Source organism: Desmodus rotundus, chromosome 3 (assembly GCF_022682495.2).
Source record: "Desmodus rotundus isolate HL8 chromosome 3, HLdesRot8A.1, whole genome shotgun sequence".
In the NCBI taxonomy this organism is placed as follows: domain Eukaryota; kingdom Metazoa; phylum Chordata; class Mammalia; order Chiroptera; family Phyllostomidae; genus Desmodus; species Desmodus rotundus.
This window is the reverse complement of record NC_071389.1, coordinates 137,954,722-137,982,413: the sequence shown is the minus strand read 5'-3', so window position 1 is coordinate 137,982,413 and position 27,692 is coordinate 137,954,722. Positions and strand designations below refer to the sequence as shown.

Here is a 27,692-nt window from a genome sequence, read left to right as displayed (position 1 = left end):
TGAGCCCAGCACACTCGAAGTGAACCCGAGACTGCCTGTCGAGCCCGGGGAAACACGGCTCCGAGCCAGCTCGCTCACGTTCCCAAGGAAACCGCCCGCAGAGGCACCTGGGCCTCCGCCCGGGTACCTGCGAAGAGCCCCGCCTGGAGCCAGGGGGCGCGGAAGCGTGTGGGTCCCTCAGGCCCCACGCCGGCCCCACCCCTTCCCCGCCTCCAGCACCGCCTTCCCACCGCGGGGCCAGCTGCTCCCGGCTCTCGGTTCCGCTCCCGGCGCAGGCGCACTCCCGCACTCCCTCGGCGGCTCCCAGCGCAGTGCCCCCGCCGCGGCTGAGTGTAGCGGCTTCGGTCGGCCGTCATCCTCCGCCTCTCGCTGCTCCTTGGCGCGCTCTGTGCTGCTTTGCGAGCGTCCCCGAGTACCGGCAGCAGCCGCCGTGGGTTCCTCAGGTGAGTGCGGCCGCGCGCGAGAAAGGCCCGGGGCGCGGAGCACCGCCCGTCCCCGGCGCCCGCGCGCCCGCCTCCCGCGAGCCCGCTGGGAGGGGCGGCCGTGGCAAGTGCAGGTGCGGGGGCGGCGCGCGGGGATCCGGCCGGGCGAGCGCGCTCCCCGCCTCCTTACGCGGGCTCTGGCACCCCAGGCGGCGGCGGTGGCGCGGGGTTTCGGGCATCTGGACGTCCCGGATCCTTTGGTGGACGTCCGGCGTCCGCAGCGCTCCCCCGCCCCGCCCGAGGTACGGGCTTGTTACTCATTAACTGCGCGGTCCCGAGCGCCCGAAGCCGGGAGCCCGATGCCTGGTTACCTGTCGGCGGGGCGCGCGCGGCCGGGAGCTGGGGCCCGGGGTCGCGGAGGGGGGGTCTAAGGAGAGTTTCCGAGTAAGTCTGGCGCCCCGCAGATCGCTCAAGCTGCGGCGAGGTGAAACCGTAGGCGCGGACCAGGGGTCTTAGTAAACGATGTGTCAGGCACCGTGCCCTGGCGTAGAGGTCACCCGCAGGAGGTTCCCCCGAAACCTGCTGGGCAAAAGCAATCGCCGGGAGTCGCGCGGTAGGAGGCAGCCCGGTTCAGTCTGACTTTTGTGCCGCGGAGTTGAGACGAGATGCAGAAACGTAATTATGATTACATTGCTCTTTCCAGGGATGACAACTCGCTCCGATCGCCGGGGGAAAAGAGCTTAATGGATTCTAGAAGTGATGTTAGGTGGGATCCTGCAGCACGTGAAGAGTTGACAGTTGCTATGGGATTAAAAACCTATCTGTAATGGCTAAAGGGTAAGGTCTTGTAAATTAAGAGCGCTGACTTAAAACTGATTCCGAAGAGACAGACAATTTAGTTTGGAAGAAATGTAGCATATTCCGACACTTCCTGTTTCACACTCTTGCATTTCCCCCTCCAGCTCCTTTCAGTGTAAGGAAAGAGCCCTATATTGTTTGCTGCTGTGGAATGCTTACATAATTGGAGAGGCCGATAAGACGATTAAAACAAAACTGTTCTATTGTAAATCTGTGGAAAGACCCAGTTTTTATTTATTATCCTCATTCTTATTTTTTTGTTCATGCATTTTTTTTTTAAAGAAAGGTGAATGACAAATCAAGGAGAAAAGAGACAATAGATTTGTAGACCAATTATAGTGAATGTTTTATGTTGTCAAATATTCAACCAGTGTTATGGGGCCTTGTTCTGTTAATATTTGTTACTTACTATTACTGTGAATCATGTTTGGACGGACATTGTAACCCAAATATGGCTTAAGTGATCTAATCCTAAAGCTCTTGTGGAATTTATGGAAATAAATTTAGCAGTTCTATACAATTTTACTACAATAGTGTATTGCTGTTAGAAGAGGAAAAAGTCTTTCAATTTTTTTCCCTGAAGTTATATATTAGTGCATACCTATTTGAATCAAAGTGGGTACATTTAATATAATTCTTCCTTATGAGTTTGGCAAAGAACTCATTAGGGGCACTGAAAATTTCTAACCTTTCACCAGGATAGACGTTCGATGTTCAGCTGCCTGTAGGGTTTGTAATTACTGCGGTTTCTAATTAGATCCAGTTGTACTTTATGAATTAACGTAGTTATACATATTCTTCCTTCAATATTTGTTCCTCTAACTTTCCCTACCCGACCAACACATGCAGAAATACTTCACAAATAATTTTAAAATTAAAGGTTCTTAGGAATTTAGGTCTCCATCATTTTTTAATATGACAGAACAAAAACTTGTAGGTTACAGTAGATTTACATGTATTGTTGTGGTTAGTATACCTTTTTTCCCATCCTGAGTGGGACTCATTGAACCAGTTAGTAAGCTGGCCAAATGAAAGACTATTAAGTCTGTTTTTTAAAGTTTTAGTTATTTATTTATTGTGCATATGACCTTGAGTGAGTTATTTAACCTCCCTGAGCTTATTTTCTCTGTTTGTAAATGATATAGTATTAGGTTGAACCATATGAAATTGCAAGTAATCAACTGTTTCCCACATGGTTCAACCTAATATGAACTTTCTAAGAGTGGGAGGAGACTTAAATGAGATAGATACTCCATATGAGATGTGGGAGGTGTGGGGGACAGGAACCAAAATACCAGCTTGACAGTGTGCCTGATATTGTGCCTGTTGCCTCAGGTAACTTGACTCCTTAATACGTTGGGGCATTCCTGGGATATAGGTGATGGTATCGCATTTTAGAAATTAGGAAATTGAGGCTTATCAAGGTGAAACAGTTTGCCTGTGTTTGCTTGTCGATGGTCATAATAGCTGACTAATGGCGGCAACAGGATTAAAAACTAAGTGTGACTGTGCTTCCATTCATGGTCTAATCCGAAAGCCCTTGTGGAATTTACAGAAATAAAATTAGCAGTTATATACAGTCATACTACAATAGTGTGTATCTTGCCATTAGAAGAAAAGCCTTTTAATTTTTTTCTTATTTCAAAAATTGTAAAGATACGCACAGTAAAAGAGTTTTGTAACTGTAAGGAGGCACAGAGATGAAAGGTGTTATTATTTGTATATCTGGTGAAAAATATTGAGGTTTTCTGATAAAGGTGATACCAGTGCTACTACTGCTGTTGAGGCTGGAGCTTACCCTGTGTCAAGTTCTGGGCTAAGCACTGTTCCAGGGGTGGCCCGCGGGCCGCATCGCATGTGGCCCAGGATGGCCATGAATGCGGTTCAACACGAAATCGCAAATTTACTCAAAACATCACTTAGTTTTATTATTAAGTTTTATACTAAGGTTTATTACTTAGATATTACATTTACTATATTAGTGATCACAAACTGGGGACCTGCTCAATGATTTTAAAAGAGTGTAGAAAGGGCTGCTGCATAATTAGGGTTATTATGTCTCCCATCCAAGTACTAACCAGGCCTAACCCTGCTTAGCTCCTGAGATCAGATGAGCTCGGGCGCATTCAGGGTGGCATGGCTATAGACTAATTAAGGTTAATATGTGAGGACATTTTGCTTATCTGTGGTGGCAGATATCTCAGTAATTATGATCGGACCTTTGTTTTGCTCATCAGTTTTCATTAGTGTTTGTGTATTTAATGGGTGGCCCAAGACAACTCTTCTTTCAGTGTGTCCCAGAGATGCCAAATGGTTGGACACGCCTACACTATGCCAACTTATAATCACAGTGACCTAGGAGTTAGGTAATCCCTAATTTTATTTCATTTTATCGTTGGGGAGATTGAGGACCTGAGTGATGAAGCTTGCTCAAGGTCACAGAGCTAATAGTTAAGTGACAGGACTAGAGTGGGAGTCAGGCTGTTTGTCTTTTATATCCGCGCTCTTCACCACCACACTCTACTGCTTCGTCATGTGTAGGTTGTAATGTTGAAGAATAGCTTTTAATTTAGCTTTTATAACTTAATATTAGTATAAGAAGTAATTATTCATGTGCCACTAGAGAGTTTTAAATCAAATACTCATTGAGGATCTGCTCTGCCAGTCACAGTGGGGGTTAAAGGAAAGTATTCATAAAAATTGTGGAATGGAGGTGAGAGGATCATTTCCATATCTTTTGTAAGTTCCTCAAAATTTAGAAGACACTTTTCACATTCACATACTGTTGTAATTTTAATAAGTGAAAAATAAGACAAAGTGCTGTAATAGTTGGACAGTGGGGAGGAAGGGGGATGAATAGTGGGGTAGAGAGATTTGTGTGTTGAGGTAATGAGGGAAAGCTTTGAGGATAGTCTGAGTCCACTTTAATTAAGCCTTTGTCGTGTATAGTTCTGGTTAAGATGCAGTTCTAAGGCTGGTAAACTGGTTACTAAATTAATTGCTTCAATGCACTTGATATCCTAAAAATAAAATTTGTGAGCTTTGAAAAAAACTCCTTTCTAACTACTTTCTCCTTTTCTGTTCTGATGTCTTTAGCTTTTTTGCAGGGAATACATTATTTTTTTCCTTTATGCTTCCAGAGCACCAAGTACATGCCTCTACTTTAGTATTTATAAGTTTTGATATTTACATTGTATTTGTGATGTTAAGGACAAGGAGGTCTCTTCCTTTAGTGTATGTGTGCTTGGAGGGTAGGGCTTACGACCTCTTACCCCATTCTATAGGTTTAGTAGGTGCTGTGCTGTATTTGGTGATGGACCGTCAGTGGAAGTATGTTAGGAAGTATTGAAGTTGGTCTAGCGATAGAAGTGGAAGTGAGTGTACAGAGTGAGAATTAAGGGGACTAGGTTAAGGGGGAGAGGGATGCTTACACCAGGGAGCATTAACTTGCCATCTCTGTTTTCCCCTCTGCTTTTCTTTTCAACTTAACAACTAACTGATGTAGTTTCATAAGCTTAGATTGTATATAGTCATTGTTAGAAAAATGTAAAAAAGTAATCTTGATTTATCTTAAGACATCAGCCACACAAAATTAAATAGCTATAGTCCTAATCTAAGATTACTTAGATCAGAGGAAACAAGAATGAAAATTATCGAAATAGTTCAAATTTATGGGAGATTTGTTGCTTGTTGTTGACAACGGGGTTGTAAATGTAAGCGTAATGAAAGTTGGTGAAATTCTACATATAAGTAGATGAACTGACAGTCTAGTGTCAAGAAACTCTATTCAAGAATGTAAGAGTGCCCGAGAAGCATAAAGGAGCATACACATGATAGCTGAGCACCACTTAAATAAGTGGATTGTAATTTGATGTATCCAGAGAAGAGTAATAGCACTGAGTATTTGTTTTCGGCACTTGGTTGACAGATAGGGATAAAATATGGATGAACAACCAAAATAAGTTTGGAAAAACAGTAAGTGCCATATTTTGCCATGTATAATGCATACTTTTTTGCTCAAATATTTTTGGGGAAAATAAGCATGTGCATTATACGTAGGTATAATAATTACATACTGTGGGTATAATAATGGTCATAATAATTCTGTGTATAACATGCACAGAATGTGGGTGTGCATTATACACGGCGAAATATGGTAAATGTGCATTAATTTCCTGTTGGGAAGAGCATTTTGTTTGAACTCCTAGATATTAAATGACTTGTCCAAGTTCACACGCTGGTCAATGACAAGATCTGAACTAGAGATTTTCTGAACTGGAATGTTTTCTGAAGCTAGTTTGATAAAATGCTCATATTTCCCCAAACTTTGAAAACTCAGTTTCTCTCGTCTTGTTACTCTCAAGATACTGTTTTATGTCTCTTTTTTTTTTCCAGGAAAATAGGCTATAATCACTCTCTCAACTCCTCACTGCCCTGCTGTTCGTCCGCTCTCTAAGCACTCTTGTTCATCTAATCCAAACCTCACTGCCTGGTGAATGTTTCCCTGACACGTATTCTTGCATATACACAATAAGGAGGCTTCCACTGTTAAGAAAGAGAAACTTGCAAAACGATTTAAAAAATATTTCTGTTACAAGGATTTGTAAATACAATATTAGGAACTCAGTAAGTACTGAGTGTTTTCTGAAAACCCTTCATTTCAGAATTTGTAATAACTAACATCTTATGTGAGGTCGTACATAGTGGAAATTAGTGGAAATTAATTGTGGTCTGTATTAATGAGTGGGAAGGCTGTATAACTTCATTGACCGACTAATTTTTCTCTTGGGTTATTAATTAAATCTACATTTATAAACAATGTGCTTCTTAAAATATAAATGTGAATTTTTTTGGTTATAATCCAAATGTTAATTAGGAAAACCAACTTTAAAAATTATAGTGAAAGTTAATAAGCAAATTATTTCTATATTTCTATATACATTATATATACACACTGTTTTGGTTTTTTCCTCCTTTATGTAGTATTTGAATATATCTCAAAGCTTTCTAATTACGGAGAATTTTAAATAAAATAAATTCACTCAATAGTATAATGAACTCAAAGTTCCCATCATCGAGTCCTGGTAGCCATCGACCACGGTCAGTTCTGCCTCATCTACTTCTCCCCCTCCTGTGTTATTTTGAGCAAATTCTAGGAATTGTGCAATTAAATCTGTAAATATTGTAATATTCTTTAAAAATTCACACTAATTCCTGAGTAGCAAATTCTCTACCCCTTTTTTTGAATACACAAAAATAAGGCCACTGTAGTATAATCAAGTTTCTGTTTATATTTATATGCTAGTTTTTCCCCTAAATCGTATAAGGGGGTGAACAAGTATTTAAAATCCCAGCACAATAGCAAAATAGAGGAGGAAATAATGATACCAAAGACAATATAGGGAGAAAGAGTAGAAAGAACAGAAAGCAATAACAAATGCTCATTTCAATAGCAGTGTATTAGAGAAACTTTACTTTTTCTGAAAGTAAGACAAGGGTTCGGAGATCAGGTGATGTGCTGCTTGACCTGTTCACTTGCGGTTGGTTGGGGGAAGCCTGCTGTAGGAGATCCTCTGCCTTGATCTAACCTTTTTCTGAGTCCTACTCCTTCCTCCCCAGTTTTACCCCTTTTTCTTTTTCAGTTTTACCTTTTAAATGATTCTTAAATGTGGTGGAATCAGGTGTTGGAGTCATACACCAGCCTTTGAGTGCCAGCTCTGTTATTTATTGACCGAGTGTCGACGTTAATAAATCTCTCTGAGCCTCAGTTTCTGTATCTGTAAAATAAAGATCAGAACCATTTCAGAGGGATGCTGTGAGGAGTAACTAGAACAATGTGTATGTGTGTGTGTCAGACACATAATGTGTAATAATGTAACACATATGTGTCATGTCCTGTGTATGTATATGTAAATGAAACTGTTTGAATGCTTTTCATCTGTATGTGTCTCCATTTTCTCTATTTGCAATGCATGACCTTGGCATTGGGTCAGATCTTCATAATCTCTTGTCTAGCCTGTTTCAGTAACTAATCTCTTAAACAATTGCATCTAGTCTCTTCTCTAAAGTTCTTACTGCCTTGGGAGTCATTTTTCTAGTGACATTCCAGTACACATACACCTTCTAAAATGTGGATGTGATCATTGCTTCAGGATAAATTCCCAGCAACAGTTTCCATGTTAAATGAAGCTTTTAATGGTCTGTCACGTGTGCTTCTCCAGCCTGATTTTCTGTCTTTGTCGGTTTTGTTAGCGCCAAACTCTCATTTCCTGACTGCCCTGTCGTATTCCCTTGCCTTGCTCATCTATTGGACTTCTCTTGAACACTTAGAAATCTAAATTCTATTTTACTTCTCCTTGAAACATTCTCTTCTCCCTCCTGTTCTCCCCACAACCCTCAGCGTTATCGCTTCCAGGCAGTGTGCCACCGCTCCAGTCCGCGTTCACACCTGTGCTCTTAGACTTAGTACCGAGGGTTTGCTTGAGGAGTGGAAGCTGGCAATCATCCTTCCGTTCCCGTTAGAATAAATATTGATAAAATTATTAAATACGTTTATTTTATACTAATATTATAATATGTGTAAGTGTGCGTAATATATCCCGTATTTTGCCATATATAACGTGCAGTCACGTTTTTGGCCCAAACTTTCAGGGAAAAAAAAATCTTTCATTTTAGCTTTTTAATTCCATTTTTAAAAAATTTATATTTAGAAACAAAACCAATTATTGTATTCAAGGGTATTATTTTGCATACAGATACTGTTATTGCTTTCTAGAGTTACACTTTTAATGCATAAGCATAAATAAAGGAATTAAAAACATAGATATGGAATTAGTACTACCCATATTTAATGCTCATCCTTATTTTACCTCAAAAATTTGGGCGAAAAAGTGCACATTATACATGACAAAATATGCAGAATATGGTAAATATATATTTTAAATGTCAGAGAAGGTGTTTATGGAAATGAATTTATTGATGGAATTTATTGTACACACCTTTAATTAGTTGTACATGCTATTGAAGTAGCAATCTACTTTTTAATGACAGAAGCTGTTTCTTTCCTAATTTATGCTAAATTAAGAAGTCACTTGAGAATTAAAAGAAGCATCTGGACTTCCCACCATTCTCCAACAGTCTGTCAGTAAATTGAAAGAGGAAAACAATACATTATAAAATCCTTAAACTTACTTCTTTTGACCGTATAACATGTAGATGCTTACTTTGTTGAGAAAGAACATTCACAACTATAAACTTGATTTTTTTTAATCTGCACCTGAGGGTATGTTTTTATTGATTTTAGAGAGAGAGGAATCGGGGCGGGTGGGGAGGGGGGCATTGATTGGTTGCCTCCTGTACACACCCTGACGCAGGATCGAACCCACAACCTTTTCGTGACCGGACGACCCTCCACCCAGCTGTGCCACCCGGACAGGGCAATAAACTTAATTTTTAATAATGCATTTAAGCCAACAAAACAGCTCTTGCTTTTTGTTCTCCTTGATGATGATGTTTGTGCTGATACAGAGTGACAAAAGTATTTGTCAAGTATTATTCAGAAAAATACCTTAGAGACATTATAATTAGTAATAACTAATTGAAGTTGGTAAGTGGCAGGTACAGTGCTAAGCCCTTTGTGTGTATCGTCTGACTTAATTCTCATGGCAGCCTTACGACATAGGTGCAGTTTTTACCCATATTTTTCAGGTGACAAATTTAGACTTAAGGCTTTAGTGTCACATTATTTGTGACTAGCCCAGATAGGATTTGAGCCTGATTCCAGAGTACAAGACTTTTGGTAAGGTAGCAAACAGTGATCAATTTTTCCCATTGAGAAGTCAAACCCCAGGCTGCCTTCCACAGACAAATATACTCACACTTCACAGTTAGGATCATCGGGCCCAATTCTCTCAGTAAATAGATGGAGTAGGCTAGGACAGTCAGGGAACGAGGGTGTGGCACTAAAAAAACTGAGAAAGGAAAGACAGAAAATCAGACTGGAGAAGCACACATGTGACAGACCATTAAAAGCTTCGTTTAACATGGAAAATGTTGCTGGGAATTAGTCCTGAAGACATTTTAGAAGGTGCATATGTCCTGTAATGTCACTAAAATATTTGGGCTCAGAGAAGTTTAATGACCTGCTTAAATTTGCATATATAATTTAGAGCTTGGTCAAAACTGGAGCCTTCTCTTCGTTTTTCAGGTCGTGTCATTTCTGCTCTGTTGTGATGCCATACAACCTTCTGTGATGGAGATTCTTTACTTTCCAAAGTGTAGTGCTTTGAAGGGTTTTAGTAATACAGAATTTAAATTATTTAATTTTCACATGTTAAGTTGATAAGAAAAAAAGATTAAAATCACAGCTTTAACATATATTTTTTTTTCCTGCAAGTAAGCCCTAAGGGGAATGTGTTTTTTGTGGTAAAGTAGATTTTATTTATTTTGGGGGCTACCGATAAAATAGAGTTTCTTGATTTCATTTATTACATGTATTTATTTTACCCTTGTCCTTGAGATGTTTAATTGAAAATACTGTACCTGTACTTCATCTTAATTTCCCTACAGATACCTTGTGTTTGCAATTAGAAAACTAATTTTTATTAGAAAAAATAACTTTTATGAAAAGTTATTAAGATTTTTGTAGGCACTGAATGAGTTAATACATGTGAAATTCTTAGCAAAAGTGTATGGCATATAGTTAACTTTTGGTAAATATTGGCTGCTGCTTTTTCTATGGTAATAACAACTTCTAGAAAGAAGAATAATATGAAATGCATGTTGGGAATCAGAAATAATTGTTTTAAGCAGACTCTCTTTATGATTGGAAATCAGTTTCTTTACTTGAAACTGAATAATAGATCAGCCAGCCAAGCTGTATTGGTAATTCACCCATAAGATTTAATAGAGCCAACTTTTTCACATGTTAGTAGTGATCCTTGACAAGTTCAGTTTATAAATTGGGCTAATCTCCAATTGAAATTATATTTTTTTGAATTACTCATTACTTAAGGCAAAGAGAACCACTTAAACATAACAGTTTATCTTACTCATTTAAGAACTTTGAATATAAAATCTTAAAGCTTCCATATATTTTAAAGAGCAAAAGATTTCCAGACCAGTGAGATTATTAACTCTGCCAGATAAATTACATTTTATGAAAATTTCATGCTTGGAAAAAAAATGGCTAAATTTAATCTTAAAATAGTCTCCCTTTCAGAAGTAGCTTGATATTTAAACGCATCCTCCTAGAGTGAAACACCGTAGGTAGAGGCACTGCTCAGAGGTGCTGCCCTGGGCACTGGAGGTGTGATCCGCTGTCATTCGCATCCCTTGTGGTACAAAACTGAGGCACAGATTTCCAGATGAGCCAGCCTAGGTCCAGACTGTCCCAGCGATTTGTCAGAGGCAGGATTCAGACCTGCCTCTCTTTCATCAGGCGTACTTGTGCTTTCCGTAAATGCTTTGCTTTCACCTCTTAGGTGTGTCTGGGAAGGGCTTTGTCTTCATTGTTGTTATTACCTACCTGTACTTTGGGGCTTGTCTTCTGCTTTAGTTTTTCTGGAAGTCCTTCCGGTCTGATGTTATTTACCCCTCCTGTGTAGTCTCTTCCTCCTCTAGCATCTTCTGAGGCCTAAATCACAATGTATCATTTTGTCTACTTGTCAGTCCTTCCTACTGTATTGACACTTTTTGGAAGCATTTCTTATCTTTCCCCAGAACCTGGCAGGTAGTAGGCCCTCAGTAGACGCTTGTTGAAAGAATAGCTCAACTATTATGTTACATAGAGGGGAAATAGGGTGGATGTTGCAGGGAGGATGGAATTGAATTCAACATAAGGAGAAACATTTTTCCTCATACCATCTGACAATGGAATGAATGGCAAAGCAAGTCTAGTGGTGGTAGTGTATCTGGTGGTTTAGGAGCTTGGATTCTGGAGTGTGACATACATAGGTTTTAATCCTGGCTACTTTAAGCTGCGGTTTCGTCAGCTATAATATGCTGGAACTATACTGACATATAAAGTGCTCAATAGTTATTAGCTGTTTTTCTGGGAGAAACAGCTCTATAATCCTGTGTGATTGGGACTTGTAGTTGGGTGGCTCAGCTCCCCATCCCCTCCCTTTCCCCCTGGATTATTTTGAAACAAATACAAGTAATCCTATTTCATCTATAAATACTTCAGTGTGTATTTCTAAAAGATAAGGCGTTTCTATGTAAATGTAATACCCTTATCCTTAAAATTAATAATATATAATATCAGTAATATCCCCTGTTTAGGTTCCCCTGATTGTCTTATAATGTTTGTTTTTACATTTGGTTTATTCAAATAATTCAAAAATGGTCTGCATATTGTATTTAGTTATATCCCTTCAGTCTTTTTTTAAATCTAAAATTCTCTTCACTTCTTTTTTTCCAGTTTGTTTATTGAAAAAACCAGGTGGTTTGTCAAGTAGAGTCTCCCAAAGTAGAGATTTTGCTGTTTTCATTCCTATGATTTATTTAACATGTTCCCCTCTCTTCTGTCTTCCTAATAACTGATGAAGACGTGGACGCTTGTTTGGACTGGGGTCCTCTTTTATTCCTTTTGGGGCAAGAATGCTTCGTGGGTAGTGAGGGTGCTCATTTCCTCTTCACTACCTAATCTTCATAATGTTTGCTTTTCCCTTTCTGTGATAAAGATGTCATTCAGTTCCTGTCATTCTGATCCACTAATTATAAAGTTCCCCAGATAGATTTCACCTTAGGGTTTTAATAGCTCTCGATAATTATTACCTAGAACCATTATTCATTGCAAAGTTTTGCAATGAATAATGCTTGCAAAGTTTTATTTATTAAGTGGAATTCTTTTCAAAAGAAGAACTTTGTCTCATAAACTGTTTAGTTCCATAATGTACAGAAAAGTCAAGATACAAATATTTGATTCTTTCCTTTATTTTACTAGTTTTCAAAATAACAAATTGGTTCCATAGCTCTGATCAAGGGGGACCAGTGAAATTTTGTTTTGCTTTTATTTTTAGTATCATCATGAACTCATCCATTTAAAGATGTTTTGTTCCAGTTCTTTACAGATAGTAAGTACCCTTTTGTGTTCAGACTGCCCGTGTTTGGTCAGCGGGAGTCTCGTTGGCACCACTGCAGTAGTCTCTGCCAGCTTTCCTGCGTCCTCGTCTCCTTGTGCGGCAAGGTGTCCCGGGCCCTTCTGCGCATTCCCGCCTGGGCCTGGAACCAGCCGTTCTCCAAGGAGTCCTTGTTCTTTTTTTTTTTTTTTTTACAGGAAATGGTATTATTCTAGGTACAGTTGCGCTTGAGCTGGTTATTACTGCTATACTTTTTTAGTGAATAAAGTTAGGAATCAGTTTTTAATATTTTTTTCTGATACTTCTGATTACAATTTAGGATTTCAGAGTTTTAACTTCGTTGATTTTACATTTGTGTCCTCCCATAAGCTGACAGCCTTAGTTTTGAGTGACGTTAACACAGTAACTTACTTGTTTAATCTTATATGTAATAGTTTCCGTACAGCAATATCATCAGTATGACTAATACGTTACTGAAAATAGTTTGTAATTTTTCTCATTTCCTTTTGTCCTTAGAATATATTGCATTAGAGATACACAGTTTTATTACTGTTTCGAAGTCATTTGCTATAGCTTTTTTTCTATGTGGTTAAGCTACCATTTCAATACACAGCTAGGTTCAGTTGTTTTATTTTTAGGGATACTCTTTTAAGATTTAATTTTATTTTATTATTTACATGATTCTAAATTCCAATTTAAATCTACAAGGCAAGGTCAGTTTGGAAAAGTCTAGCTTTCATGCCTGTCCCCTTTTCCCATTCTCTATGTCTTCCTATAAGTAGTGATTTTAATTAGTTTTTGTTTTTCCATTTCTTATGGTCTGTCCAAAAAGTATCCAGCTGTGTAATATGAAAAATAGAGACATTTACTGAAGAAGATACAAGATACGAGAAACATTGTATGTAGGACAATGATGCCTCAGTCCCCTTCAAAGGCGGCACCTTGGGACCTCACACAGTTCTCCCAGTCGCCATCAGCTGCCCCTACAAATTTTCCTGAATCTCACTGACGATCTGAATTCTCTTCCCTTTCAAAGGTGATTTTGCTTTTGGCAAAAGCCTAAAGTCGCAGGGCACCAAATCTGGGCTGTAGGGGGTGAGTCACCTGGGTGATTTGATGTTTCGCCAAAAATCTCTGCATGAGACATGATGCGTGAGTGGGTGCATTGTCCTGATGAAGCTGCCAATCACCAGTTGCCCATACTGCAGCCTTCTGAATCATGTGAATAGTTTCAAGCTTAATGCAAAATTTGATGCAGATCCATTGCTCTGCTCTCTCAGTCATTTTGAATGCGACGGCCACACAGTACACATGCTCACTCAACGGTGTCTACTGCCCCCACTGACTAGTACAGTGAAGTTGTCATTGTTCACATATGCACATTCCAGTCCACTCTCCTTGGCTGCCTGGTTACATTGATGTTGTTCTTGGTGTGTTAACAGTGGTTGGACTTTTTCCGGACAGACTTTGGTATACATATAAATATGTACGTATGATATATAAGTAAATTTATATTTTCTACTTTCCTAGATAAAAGGTAGCTTACTATTCAGTTATTTTGTTTTTTAACTTTGTCAGTATATCCTCAAGATCACTTCATAGCAGTATGTAGATAAGTGACTCTTACAGATGCATAGTGCTTCATTATAAGGAGGTACATTAGTTCATTCAATTAGTCTTCCTGTCACACGACTGCCTTCTGCTAGCTTTATTTTGCATAAAGCTAGTACTGCCAGTTTATGCAAGTATCTTTTCTATTTTGCCAGTTTATCTTTGGGATAAAGCCCTGAAAGTGGGCATGCTGGATCATAGGTTTAATGAATATGTCATATTGCTAGATAGTAAGTTTTCCTCCATAGGATTTGTACCATTTTACGTTAAATGCAAATGCTTTCACATTCTATGACTCAGTGACCCTTCAAGGTGTAGAGATGAATTAGAAGTATATGGGATAGAAGAGAATATAAATAGTTACTGATAAAATGTCAGAAGTTTTTTTTTATTACTCCATTAAAGTTGTCCCAGTTTTCCTTCTTTGCTCTCCCCTGCCCCGCCGCCCCCCCAGTCAATCCCCATCCCGTTGTCTATGTCCATGGGTCATTTATACCTGTTTGTGGATTAGAACCTTCCCCTTCTATCCCCTCTTACCACCCCCTGCCCCAAGTTGCTGTCAGTCTGTTCCTTGTTTCCATGCCTCTGGTTTTGTTTTGCTCATTTGTTTTGTTCATTGGGTTCCTCTTATAGGTGAGATTATATCTTATTTGTCTTTTGCTGCCTGGCTTATTTCACTTAGCATAATGCTCTCCAGTTGCATCCATGCTGTCTTGAAGGGTAAGAGCTCCTCCTTTCTGCTGCATAGAATTCCATTGTATAAATGTACGTAGTTGTTTGATCTACTCATTTATTGAGCAGCACTTAGGCTGTTTCCAGCATTTGGCTATTATAAATAACGCTAATATGAACATTGGGGTTCATAGGTTCTTTTGGATTGGTGTTTCAGGATTCTTAGGGTATAATCCCAGCAGCGGAATTGCTGGGTCAAAAGGCAGTTCCATTTTTAGTTTTCTGAGGAAATTCCATACTGTTTTCCACAGTGGCTGCACCAGTCTGCATTCCCACCAAGAGTGCACCAGGGATCCCTTTTCTCCGCATCCTCACCAGCACTTGTTTGTTGATTTGTTTATGATGGCCATTCTGACTGGTGTGAGGTGGTATCTCACTGTGGTTTAATTTCCATCTCTCTGATGGCTAGTGAAGCTGGAACATTCTTTGATATGTCTGTGGGCCTCTGTATGTCCTCCTTGGAGAAGTGCCTGTTCAGGTCCTTTGCCCATTTTTTTAAAATTGGAGTGTTTGTCTTTGAGTTGTATGAGTTCTTTACTCATATTTTGGAGATCAAACCATTTTCCGAGGTATCAGTGGCAAATATGTTTTTCCATATGGTTGGTTCACTTTTCATTTTGATGATGTTTTCTTTAGCTGTGCAGAAGCTTTTTAAGTTGATGAGGTCTCATTTGTTTAGACTTTTTTCCCCTTGCCCTATAGGATATATTGGTGAAAATTTTGATGCCTGGGATGTGTGAAATTTTACTGCCTGTTTTCCTCTAGGACTTTTATGGTATCACAGCTTATGTTTAGTAATTTTATCCATTTTGAGTTTATTTTGGTGTATGGTGTAAGTTGGTGGTCCTAGTTTCATTGTTTTTGCATGTAGCTGTCCAGCTCTCCCAACACCATTTGTTGAAGAGGATATTTTTACTCCATTTGATGTTCTTGCCCCCTTTGTCAAATATTAATTGACTGTAAAGACATGGGTTTACTGCATTTTGCCATGTATAATGCATACTTTTTTGGTCCAAATTTTTGAGGGAAAAATAAGGAGGCACATTATATGTGGGTATAGTGATCACATACCATGGGTATAATAATAGGTATAATAATCCTGTGCATAATGTATGCACAAACATGGGTGTGCAGTATATACAGCAACATACGGTATTTCTGGGCTTTCTGTTCCATTGATCTGTGTGTCTGTTCTTCTGCCAGTACCAGACTGTTTTGATTACAGTGGTCTTGTAGTGTTATTTGATATCAGCATTGTGATTCCTCCACTTTGTTCTTCTTTCTCAAGATTGCCGAGGCTATTTGGGGTCGGTTTTGGGTCCATATAAATTTTTGAAATATTTCTTCTAAATCTGTGAAGTATGTCACTGGTATTTTAATAGAGGTTGCGTTGAATCTATACATTGCTTTGGGTAGTATGGACATTTATGGTACATGCTTCCATTTATTCGTATCTTCCTTAATTTCTTCTTTCAGTGTTCTGTAGTTAGAGTGCCTCTTTGATTAAGTTTATTCCTCAAAGTTTAATAAAAGCCTTATTATCTTAGTGAATTCACTAGTTAACTATGTTCAAGTGTAAATGAAATTTTCAGGATCGGATGCTTGCTTGTTGTGTATTTGTGTGTGTGTATTATGAGTAAGGAATGAAAAATACTCTCTGATAAAAAATAATAAGTTATAATTGAGTATTTAACACTGTAAACTACTTGTTAATATGATCTTTCATTTGGCATAGTGAGTATTTTGGGCAAAAATATAAGGACTAGTTTTTTTTGAGGACTGAAATTACTATTTGGTACAATGAAAAGAATAATAATTGGATTTGAAATTTGGCATTTGTAGATGTAGTTGTTATAGTTTTGATTGCCTGTATATATTGTTGAAAGTCTGTGACATGTAATCTGTAATTTTGAGGGAATATGTAAATATTTAGGCAACTCTTTTTTCCCAACTTTATAGCAGCCTTCGTTATTCTTTTACTTGGCTTATTATTTATTTATTTATTTTTTTAGAGAGAGGAGAAGGGAGGGGAAAAAGAGAGGGAGAGAAACATCAGTGTGAGAGAGAAACATCCATTGGTTGCCTCTTGTACTTGCCCTGGTGTGGGACTGGACCTTGCAACCCAGGCATGTGCCCTGACCAGGAATGCCTTTCGGTTTGCAGGACAATGCCCAACCGAGCCACACTGGTCAGGGCTTGGCTTATTTTTAACACTTTCTGTTAAGGATATGACAGTAAAAATTTGCAGCTTAATGAATGAGTTTTGTGATATTTAATAAAGAGATGTAGGCCAACATCAGTGCTTGTGTTTGGTAATTTGGGGAAGCTTTCAGAAGGTATTACGATTATCCAAGTACTGTTGCAGGAAGGAAGAAATTGGAAAGAGGTTGGGTTCAGATAATAGAAGACCTTCATTTTGAAGCTAGTAAGTTTGGACTTTATTCTGAAGACAGTGGGAAGTCAATAAAGGAGTTACAAGACTTCTTTTAGATTCTTCAAGTGGAAAATGTAAGTGGTACACTTTTTAGTTTTCATGTGAACTCTGTGATATAACTGTAGTCATGAGAAATATTTTTTGCTTATGGAGAAACCAAAGCATCCATGTTATTGTTAGTGGCTGACTATGATAACAGATGTTTATTGAGGCCATACTATGTGCCAGATAAATAGCACACTGCCAAGTATCTTCTGTGGCTTGTCTCCCTTAATCCTCATAGCAACTTGGTGAAGGAAGGAGGTACTGTCATCCCTGTTCTCATCTCATCAGAGGAGAAACTTAACGCTTAGAGAAGTGTAATACATTATCATGGATTGGATCCTAGGCCTATAAAGGACATTTTTGGGACAGTCAGTGAAATCTGACTGGAGCCCGTTGTTTAAATGGTAATATTGATCAGCATTAACTTCCTGATTTTGAGGCTGGTCTTGTGGTTGTGAGGAGATTGCCCTTGTACTTAGGATATGTGCACTGAGATATTAAGGGATAGTGGGCAACATGTCTGAAACCTATTCTTACATGGTTCCAAAGTGTTAACAGTTTCATAATCTCTGTGAAAGGTTTGTAAGAGCTCTGTAGCTCTTATGTAAATTTGAAAATATTTCAAAAATACAAAACAAAAGAGAAAACACTGGCTCATCCAAAGAAACATGATCGGCTTGAAGCAGAACAGAACAGATAGGTAGGGTCTATCTCCTAAATACATATGTTCTACTGCCTCTTCTAATTCTAACCAGTGCCACATGAGAGCAAAATTAAAAGTATCAAGCAAACTTTCATTTATTCCTCATTGTTACTTGTGACTCGCTTGAACAGTATTTGTATCACTCTCAAGTTTATTCCAGATCAGACTATTTGCCTCTCGCAGTATGTGTACTCTGAGGTCGCTTAAGGAATGTTAAATGATTGTGATTTTTTCTCTGCTACCTCTTATTGTAGGCTTATACTTTATAATAGACTGTTAGACACATTTTATAATTTAATTTTCAATGACACTATCTCAAAAGAATTACCTGCTTTTTGTTTTAACAATAGGTTATCTTATGATGAGGCTGTTGCTATGGCTAATGACCCCTTGGAAGGCTTCCATGAAGTAAACCTTGCTTCACCTACTTCTCCGGACCTTCTTGGCGTGTACGAGTCGGTGGCCCACGAGCAGACTACCTCACCAGGTGTCATCTACCGGCCGCTCCCTTCATCTTTGTGCTCTGCCCCTATCCAGGCTAATGCCTTAGATGTCTCCGACCTTCCTACACAACCCGTATATTCATCCCCCAGACGTTTGAATTGTACGGAAATATCTGGCATCAGGTAGGAGATCATCAGTGTGCTATTGTTTTAAACAGATGGACAGTTTGCTTGGTTACCTTATTTTAAGTTTTAATGATTTAGGAAATTTGAATTATATAGGCTTGTCCATGAACAACAATACATGTTAATGCTCGACAGCAGGGGTCAGCAAACTTTTTATATAAAGGGCCAGATAGTAAGTATTTCAGGCTTTGTGGGCTATACAGTCTCTGTTGCCACTCAGCTGTTCAGCTCTGTTGTTAAATTGCAAACGCAGTCATACACAGTAGTAAAGGAATGAGCTTCAATATACTTTATATGTGGATACTGAGTTTTAAATTTCAGATAATTTTCTTATGCCACAAAAGATTATTTTGATTTTTCTCAACCGTTTTAAAATGTAAAAATAACTCTTGGCTTGTGCGCCTTATAAAAATAGGCAGCAGGCTGGATTTAGCCTGTCCAGTTTGCTGACCCCTGTTCTAGAGCAGCACTATGCAGTAGAACTTTCTGTAATGATGGAAGTGTTCTATTTCTGTGCTAATATGATAGCCACTAGCCACCTGTGACTATTAGGGACTTAAAATCTGTTAGCTTTGACTGAGACATGCTATTCATTAAATGTAGTGGCTGCCAAATTGGATAGACCTGGTGTTTATGGCCTGAGTGTTTCTGGACCTGTGTTTATGCCAGTTATATTTGAGCATTTGCTGAAGTTTGCTGAACTCTCCTTACAGCATCCATGTTACAGACCCAGCACCTGGTTCTACCTCTGGAGTAACAGCGGGGTTAACCAAATTAACTACGAGAAAGGACAACTGCAGTGCCGAGAGGGAGTTTCTGCAGGGTGCTACTGTGACAGATGCTTGTGATGGCAGTGATGATATTTTCGGGTTGAGTACCGATAGTCTGTCCCGTTTACGAAGCCCGTCTGTTTTGGAAGTCCGAGAAAAGGGCTATGAAAGATTAAAAGAAGAACTTGCAAAAGCCCAGAGGGTAAGCAAAAAGATATTTTATTCTTCCATACATTATATTCGACATGGAGTGAGGTAACTCAAATGAAATCATTACGGTTCTACACTTATCCTTCACATGTGCACGGCCTCAGCTTCTCAAAATACTAACTGGAAAATCAGATTCCGAAACTCTCTCTCCCCTACATAGCCTACTCCCTGCCTTGCAATGCATATTTGGTGGGTTTTGTTCCATGTGTCAATTTTTCCCTTCTTATATGTGATTGACTTTACGATCATTTGCTTGAAGTCAGTCAGTCCAAGTCACTTTGTCTTGAGGGATTGTTTTAGTAATATAACCTTTGTCCTGTAGCTGGGTTTGAATGTTTTCTGAGCCTTACCTTGGAGAATTTTCTTTTTCTGGTAATTTGTCCTATTTTCCACTTGGTTGTCTTTGAAATTTCTGCTGTGTATTCTCAAACTTGTAGCCCTATATTATTCTTTTTCTGAGAATAATTAAATTTCAGAAGGAAATTTATAGCATTAAATATTCATAATTAGAAAAAAGGAAATGTCTCCAATCAACAATCTAAGCTCTCACTTTAAGAGTGAGAAACCAGAGTAAGCAGAAGGAAGGAAATAAAAAGCAAAAAAAAAAAAAAAAAAAACCCAGTGAAATTGACAATAAAAAAAACTAGAGAAAATGGATGAAACAGAGTGCTTGTTTTTAAAAAAGATCAGTGCAATTGACAAACCTCTGGCAAGATTGTCCAAAAAGTGACAGAAGACATAAGATTATATTCAATAGTTGGAATAAAATGGAATATCATACAGATCCCACAGATGTAGAAAATGCAGTGCAGGAAAATATGAACAATTCTATGTAAATTTGACAACTTAGATGAAATGGACAAATTTACATTTAGATACTTCGGAAGATAGGACAGACGTAATAAATTATAGGTGTAATTTCCAGCATATTACGACATGTTAGAAACACGTATTTCCACCCCATCCCTACTCTACTTGTCTATCAAAAGCATGACGCTGATTTTTGTATCCCCAGCACCTGGTATAATATGGTGCAATGATACATGTTTCTTTGTAAATGCTGTAATGAATGGCTTATGGTTAAGCAGCCATGCAGATATGTTAAAACATTTTGGTTAAACATAGCTTATCAGAAAGAAATATTAATAGCCTTTTACGTCCTTTCCCGAAGAGAAAGGGGTATACTGAGATGCGATTGTATTTGTCTTCTGCCATCGGGCTCAGGCTCTGCTGTCTGAATACACAGAGTCCAGTGAAATCACAGTTTATACAGAGGTAAACTACTGAGCGTGTATATTCATCTTTGAAAACGCATTGTAGTTATTTATTGATCAGAACGGATTGCTAATTTCTTAGCTGAAGCTGGTAATTTCTTTTGAAATCTTTAATTTGCGGTATTTAGGGGTATTGTTGGGGTAATTGAAATAATGACATGGAACACATATGAATAGTGGGTTTTATTATGAAGAGTACAAGGTAGTGCAATACTCTCCTGAATTACGGCAATTTGTGAGTCAAAATGAAGTCAACAGCCATTCTTGAGAGGCCGGATAGTTACCATTTTTCCATCTTTTTGCTTCTAACCTATTTTTGTCCTCCCACGTAGCTGTGGTTTCCAGTGCTCTTCACCCCTTCATGTAGATCTAGGTTTCCATCTATATCATTTTATTCCTGCTCTAAAGGCACCCTTTAGCAGTTCCGTTGTGTGTGTTTGCAGGTGATAAATTATTTTTAGCTGTTGTATATCTGAATAGGTCTTTTTTTTTCCTACCTCTTTTTGGGAAGATATTTTCACTCTGTAAGGAATTTTAGATCGATAGTCTTTTCTTTTAGTACTTTAAAGATATTGCTCCAATATCTTCTGTCCTGCATTGTTTCTCACGAAAATCAGCTGTTACCCTTACCTTTGTTTCTCTCCAGGCAGTGTAAGATTCCTCTTTATCACTGGCTGTAAGCAATTTGATTATGATTTACTTTGGTGTAGTGTTCTTCAGGTTTCTTGTGCTTGGGGACTTATTGAGCTGTTTGAATCCATAGGTTAATTTTCATAGAATTTGGAAACTTTTGGCCATTGTTTCCCCAAAAGCTCTCACTTCTCCTTCAAGACTCCTTTTACATGAACATTGGATTGCTTAAAGTTGTCTCGCAGCTAACTGAAACTCTGTGCGTTCTTTTAAATCTTTTCCGTGTTTCATTGTGGAGAGTTTCTGTGGCTGTGTCACTGTTTTCTTTTGCAGTGTCTACTCTCCTAATCCTTCTTTGCTGTATTTAACATGTAGTTTCCCTCTAGCTTCTTGAACATATGAAATTCAGTTAAATAACTATTTTAATCCTTGTCATACTTCTCTTTGGGTGATCAGCTGGGGCAAATCACAGAGGTCCTTTTATTTCCTGCCATGTCTGGAAGATTGCTGTTTTGTTGCCTGACCTCCATTGCCTTAAACATCTTTGTCTCATGTATTTTTTCCAGGCTTTTCATTGTGTCAGGTGGGGTGGTGTTAAATGTGATCCCTGTTACTCACTCTGTCTTGACTGGAAGTGAAAGTTCCATTTCTTTATTCTACCCCAACACAGAGACACACACGCACACACTTCATTAATTTTGAACTTCATAAGGATAAGGATCATGTGTGGTTTTGCTCATGATTATATCTTGAGTATGTAATGGATACATTTTGTTGATTAAATGAATATATACATGTATATGCAGTTACATCGTTGTATGAATAGGCACACATGCATAATATGTTAGTTAGGAACGTACTAGCTGCTTGTAAGCAACCCCTAAATTTTAGTGACTTAGCCTAATATAAGTTTATTTCTATTCTTTTAATACTCCAAAGCAGCTGCTCCTGGTTGATAGGGAGTTCTCTGAGAGTGAAATAATTTACAGATCTGTGTTTGTTCTGTCTACGATCTTTGTGGTCTTTCAGAGTTTTATTTTTATCTGTACTTAACCAATGGAATGAAGGGGGAAAAGAAGACTTGGAGAAGGTACGCCTGTTTTTGAAAAGCCTTGACAAGAAGTGATACACGTGACTGTCAATCGTATCCCTTTGGTGTGAGCCGTTACTTGCTGCTACTTAGATGTGTGGTGGGCTGGGAAATGCAGCCCTGGCTGGGCCGCCACTTTCCAGCAACAAATCCGTATTGTGTGTGAGGGGAGCACCCACGTGATCATTGACTTTCAGGCACAGGAATGTGAGAGATGATGATTTAGACTTTCACCCGTTTGGCCTTCCACAGGTCATTGCTGAAGAACCGTTTTTGTTGGGATTCTGAGGCAGAAGTTTGGCTTTAGTCTATCTTTATTAAAATGTAGCTTCTCAAATTCTGCTGAAAGGAAATTATTGTGTTGAGGCTTGAGAATATGCATTTCCACTAAATTCTCCTGTTGGTTCTTATATTTCCCAAAAGTGTGAAGCCTACTGGTTTAAGGAGTTACTTTCATCTTTTAATAAACTTGGAAAATAACATCCAGTGGGATAGCTTGCAGCCAGAGAAAGTCACTCAAAAACACATACCTGTACCAAATCCATGTTCAGCACAGCCCTACTAACAGTGGCTAAGGGTGTGTATAAATGTTTACTGTGTTCCTTATAAACAAATATTCTTGAGTAACCAAAGTACTTAGGGCAGTTTGTGAGGCCCTGCGGAGGGAAAAAGTAAATTTTTTTGACCCTGTCCTTCAGGTGTCTCCAGGTGGAGAGAAAAGACATGTATACGTAATAATGTTTCACTGACTCTGAGTTGTAGGTTTTTTCCTATTTTAAGGTCCCTGAAGTCAGCATGAGTTTTAAAATTGCTCTCAGCTGGGCAACAATCACGACAGTTGTCACTGACCACTTGTGCATGAACTTGGTTGTAGCTGTTCATGTGTGATTAGTTCAGTCGAGGCACTTGAGTTGGGTGCTGTATTTGTTGGCCTTAATTACTTGGTTAAATGTCTTCAAAATGATCTTACTATGACAAAAAGAAAGGTACAAAAGAGAAGAATGACATGTGATAAAAGTCTGTGTCTTCGTCAGTTTAAGAGAGTCTTCCTAAGACTATACTTTCAGGGATCATTTCTATAGTTCGTTACAAGAGAGTTCTTCCTATAAGTGTAAAATGAAAATTCTAAGTGAAAAAGCAGCCTTGTATCATAGTTTCATTGACAGCATCTTTATTTCTTGATGTATGAAATGTTTATCTTAAAAGTTATGTCTTAAATATGATGGAATACACTTGATCAGGAGCCCCGACACAGTGTTTTAAATATCCCTCAAGTTTCTTTTCTCTGGTATTCCCACTCGAAAGCTGTGTCTCTTGCCTAAAATACTGCAGTGATCAACTGTTTGCCATGTCTCCAGTCTTTTTTTTTTTTAACCTGGTCACACCTTCCAAGTTATCATTTGAATTGCAGATCTGATTGTCACTGTTCTACTTAAAATCCGTTAGTGACTTCCCATTGCCTTTGAGATAGTTTCTCCTTGTCTTTAAAGTAAGCCTCAATTTCTTAGCCATGACTTTTCAGGACTGGCCTTAACCCTAACTTTCTGGCACTATCTTCTTAATGGTATCCACTCCTCCCCATCTGTAGTTACTATAAAACTATACTGTTTTATTTATTTATTTATATTTCTGTGCATTTTCTAGTATGTACATATTACTACTATAGTGCTTACCAAATTGCCTTGTGAATCCGTTTAAAGATTTGCTACCCTTACTAGGCTATGACTTCGTGAAAATCATGGACAGGGTCTCACTTTGTTTAAGTGTCTCCACCGCTTAGATAAATGCCTGATGCTAACAGAGAAATGAACATCCAGTGAACACAAAATTAATGTTCACTGAAGGGATGAATTTTGAAAACTGTATTATAATAATGAAAAGTACAAATTGAACTCTTAAAAATACTCACATGAGGTACAAATTTGACTTCATATAGGTACATTATGTTGGACCTTGAAGCATAAAGAGAAGGTAATCTGACATTTACGGGGAAAGGGTTAGCCCAGCTAGCTGGGATCAGTTAGGGGGATGACACAAGAATGAATCAGACCAAATTAACTCTAGTTTTACTGTATGGATCATAGGAAATAACTTGGGAAAGGAAAATCGAGCACATGCAAAGCGTCTTTAGTGTTAAGGTGAGGTTCATGCCACTTTGGTAGACTGTAGGGAGCAGTCCGAGAATTTTGCCTTCACGAATGACATACGTGTGGCTCTAATAGATGGAAGCTTATCAAGGGGTAGTATCTTACTGGGTTTTGTATCCTGAAGGATTACCGTAGTGCCTGCCTAGCAGGAAATGTTGAATGAATTGACTTAGTTTTCATATATATTTACAAATGAGTGAAATTTTAGAGTTCCAAAGATCCTGGTATTAAATGTATGCATTTATAAATTTATAAATTAATTTGGGAAAATCGGCATCTTTATGATGTCTTTCTCTCCAAGAACATGAGATATCCTTCTTCCTATTTGTTTAGGTTGTTTTTTTATATTTGGGAATATTTTAAAGTTTTTATTTTGCGTTGTAGTCTTTAGCGTTATGAAGTTTCCTTGTCTTTAATAATTTTGCTTTGCATTCTGCCTAGTCTGCCTGCTATCAAGATTGCCAGACAGCCCTATTTTATTTTTATTTGTATTATATTTTTTAGTATACTTTTCTGCTTATTCCTTTTATTTTTAATCTGTCTGAGTCACCTTGTTTTAGGTATGTCTCTTGTGTAGAGCATAGAGATGGATTTTGCTTTTTTAGCCAATCTGAAAGTAATTTTGTTTTAATAGGTGAGTTATGCCCATTTGCATTTATTGATAAGTATGTTACATTTGGGCTTGTTTCTGTTACATGACTTTCAGATACCTGTTGTCTTTTCTCTGTGTGCTTTGTTTTTTTGTTTGACCTCCTCCTCCTTTCCTTTTTGGCATTTTGGAAGGTGTAATTTCCATTCTGTTACCTGTAATTGAAGATACAAGTATCTCTTAGCCCTTCTTTAGCTACTGTCTTTGTTCCCTATGATAAGCAATACTAAAATTATGTAGTTACTGTTTTTTCTTGTATAATTAAATTGTAGTTTAAATATCTTAATCCCTATGGTGTTGAATATATGTAGGTTTATACTGATTGATTTCTGAGTCTCAAAGTGATTTGCATCCCTTTACTTCCAGTTATTATTTAAGATATTTGTGAATTTAGTTTCATCTTTCTCCTATTTTATGTGTGGTATTTTTACATTCCCAAAGCTTCTAACATTTACATAACTATTTTGTCAGCTTTATCCTCATTTAAAAAAATAAAATTTATTTTTTAGAGCCGTTTTAGGTTCGCAGACAAATTGAGGGAGAAGTACAGAGTTCCCAGAATAGCCCCTGTCTCAACACCCGCACAGCCTCCTCCGCTGTCGCCACTGCGCTGGAGTGGCACGTTTGTTATAGTTGGCGAACCTGCATCGACACACTCATCATCCCCCAAAGCCCTGAGCTTACGTGGGGTTCACTCTTGGTGTCGTATGTGTATCTCTGAGTTTTAGCAAATGTATGATGACGTGTATCTACCATTATAGTATCATCCAGAATAGTTTCCCGGCCCTAAAAGTGCTCTGGGCTCTAGTTATTTATCCTCTCTAGCCTCTAAACCCTGTCAACCATTGTTTTGCCTTTTCCAGTTTGTCATATTAGTTGGCATCATCCAGTACGTAACATTTTCAGATTGGATTTTTTTATATAGTCCTATGGTTTATTTTTGTCCATGCTTTTTCATGGCTTGCTAGCTCATTTCCTTTTAGTGCTGAGTAATATTCCTTTATCCGGATGTACCACAGTTCATTCATTCACCTACTGAATTTTTCAGCCATTCATCTACATTTTGGTTGCTTCCCAGTTTTTGGCAATAATGAATATATAAACATTTGAGTACAGATTTTTGTGTCGACATAAGTTTCAGCTCTTTTGGTTTATTATCGAGGAGTGCGAAGCTGGATCGTAGGGCAGGAATACAGATGTCAGCCAGCCAGTTGGCTTCCAGAGACAACCATGGTTGGGGGTTTCTTTTTTGTATTCCCATGAAGGCTTTCTGTATGCATGAAACTAAATGTTACCTATTGAAATATGTAAAGATATGTAAACGCTGTTCACATCTTAAATTTTGTACTTAAGCTTTCTTGACCATTCTCTCTCAGCATTCACATGAACCGTAGCCCCAGCCCTGAAATTGAGCCCTTTTCATCGTATGGAGTTATGGTAATTTACTTAACCAGTCCCTTGCTTTTGGGTATTTAGGTGAATTCTAACCTTTTTCTATATTAAGCACTGTTGCAATAAATAGTCTTAATGTATAGTAAAAAAAAGAATACGTTTAATTTTTGTAAAAAACTGCTGCACTGTCTTCCTAAGTGGCTGTACCATTTTGCATTCCTGCGCAATGAATGGGAGTTCCTGTTGCTCCACATCCTCACCAGCGTTTAGTGCTGTCTGTGTTCTGGTTTTTTGGCCATTATATGGTGGTGCTTGTTTCAACTTGCATTTCCCATGATCTCTTCATTTGCTTATTTCCCCTCTGTATATCTTTTTTTGGTAAGGTGTCTGTTCAGGTCTTTTGCCCATTTTGTAATCAGATTGTTCATTTTCTTACTCCTGAGTTTTAAGAATTCTTTGTACATTTTTGGATAACTGTCCTTTATCAGGTATGGGTTTTTTTGCAGGTATTTTTTCCCAGTCTTTGGCTTGTGTTTTCATTCTCTTGATATCCCCATCTTTTAGCTGTCGTTCTGTAATTAAATACATTTACTTCTCATCCCCGGTCTTTAATGTTAAATCTTCTTCAGTATTTTCTTGATTATCTGAAACTCATTCTCCACTCAGCCACCCAGGCATGCTCTGGGAAAGAGATTCTCTAAAGTTTTACAGGTTTATAACTCTTTGCCTCGGACCTTACACTTGAAGGACACTTTGGCTGGATTTAAAATGCTCATCTCACTTCTATTTTCCTTTGAGTATGTTAAAAACATTACTGCATTGTTTTCTAGCATTAACTGCCGTTGATGTTAAATACCAGTCTGATTTTCTTTCCCTCATAGGTGGATTGGCTTTGTGTTTTAAGTTTTTTATTATGATAACTTCACATAATTTTGTTTGTTTTCCCTGTTTCCATGAATTGGATTTCCCTGGACCATTAGGAGGAGGGTCCTGTGAAGGAGTAGGTAAGCCAGGA

General features: G+C 38.3%; 1 protein-coding gene and 1 pseudogene across 6 annotated transcripts in view; both read left to right on the top strand.

Annotated features, from left to right (window-relative positions):
- Window positions 1-226: 226 nt before the first annotated feature.
- Window positions 227-27,692, top strand: part of RAB3IP (RAB3A interacting protein) — a 50,668-nt gene continuing 23,202 nt past the window's right edge. The window contains exons 1-4 of one of the 6 annotated variants that reach the window (XM_053921147.2): window positions 229-443; window positions 1,126-1,259; window positions 18,237-18,512; window positions 19,229-19,487. In XM_053921147.2, the coding sequence (XP_053777122.1) occupies window positions 1,249-1,259; window positions 18,237-18,512; window positions 19,229-19,487 (546 nt within the window). In that variant the 5' untranslated portion in view covers window positions 229-443; window positions 1,126-1,248. Of the gene's footprint in view, window positions 444-546; window positions 725-760; window positions 867-895; window positions 1,036-1,125; window positions 1,260-18,236; window positions 18,513-19,228; window positions 19,488-27,692 lie in introns of those variants that run through there. The other 5 variants (XM_053921148.2, XM_045184713.2, XM_024576460.3 and 2 more) reach the window with 5 other exon arrangements.
- LOC112319211 (small nucleolar RNA U3) lies at window positions 23,541-23,623 on the top strand (annotated as a pseudogene).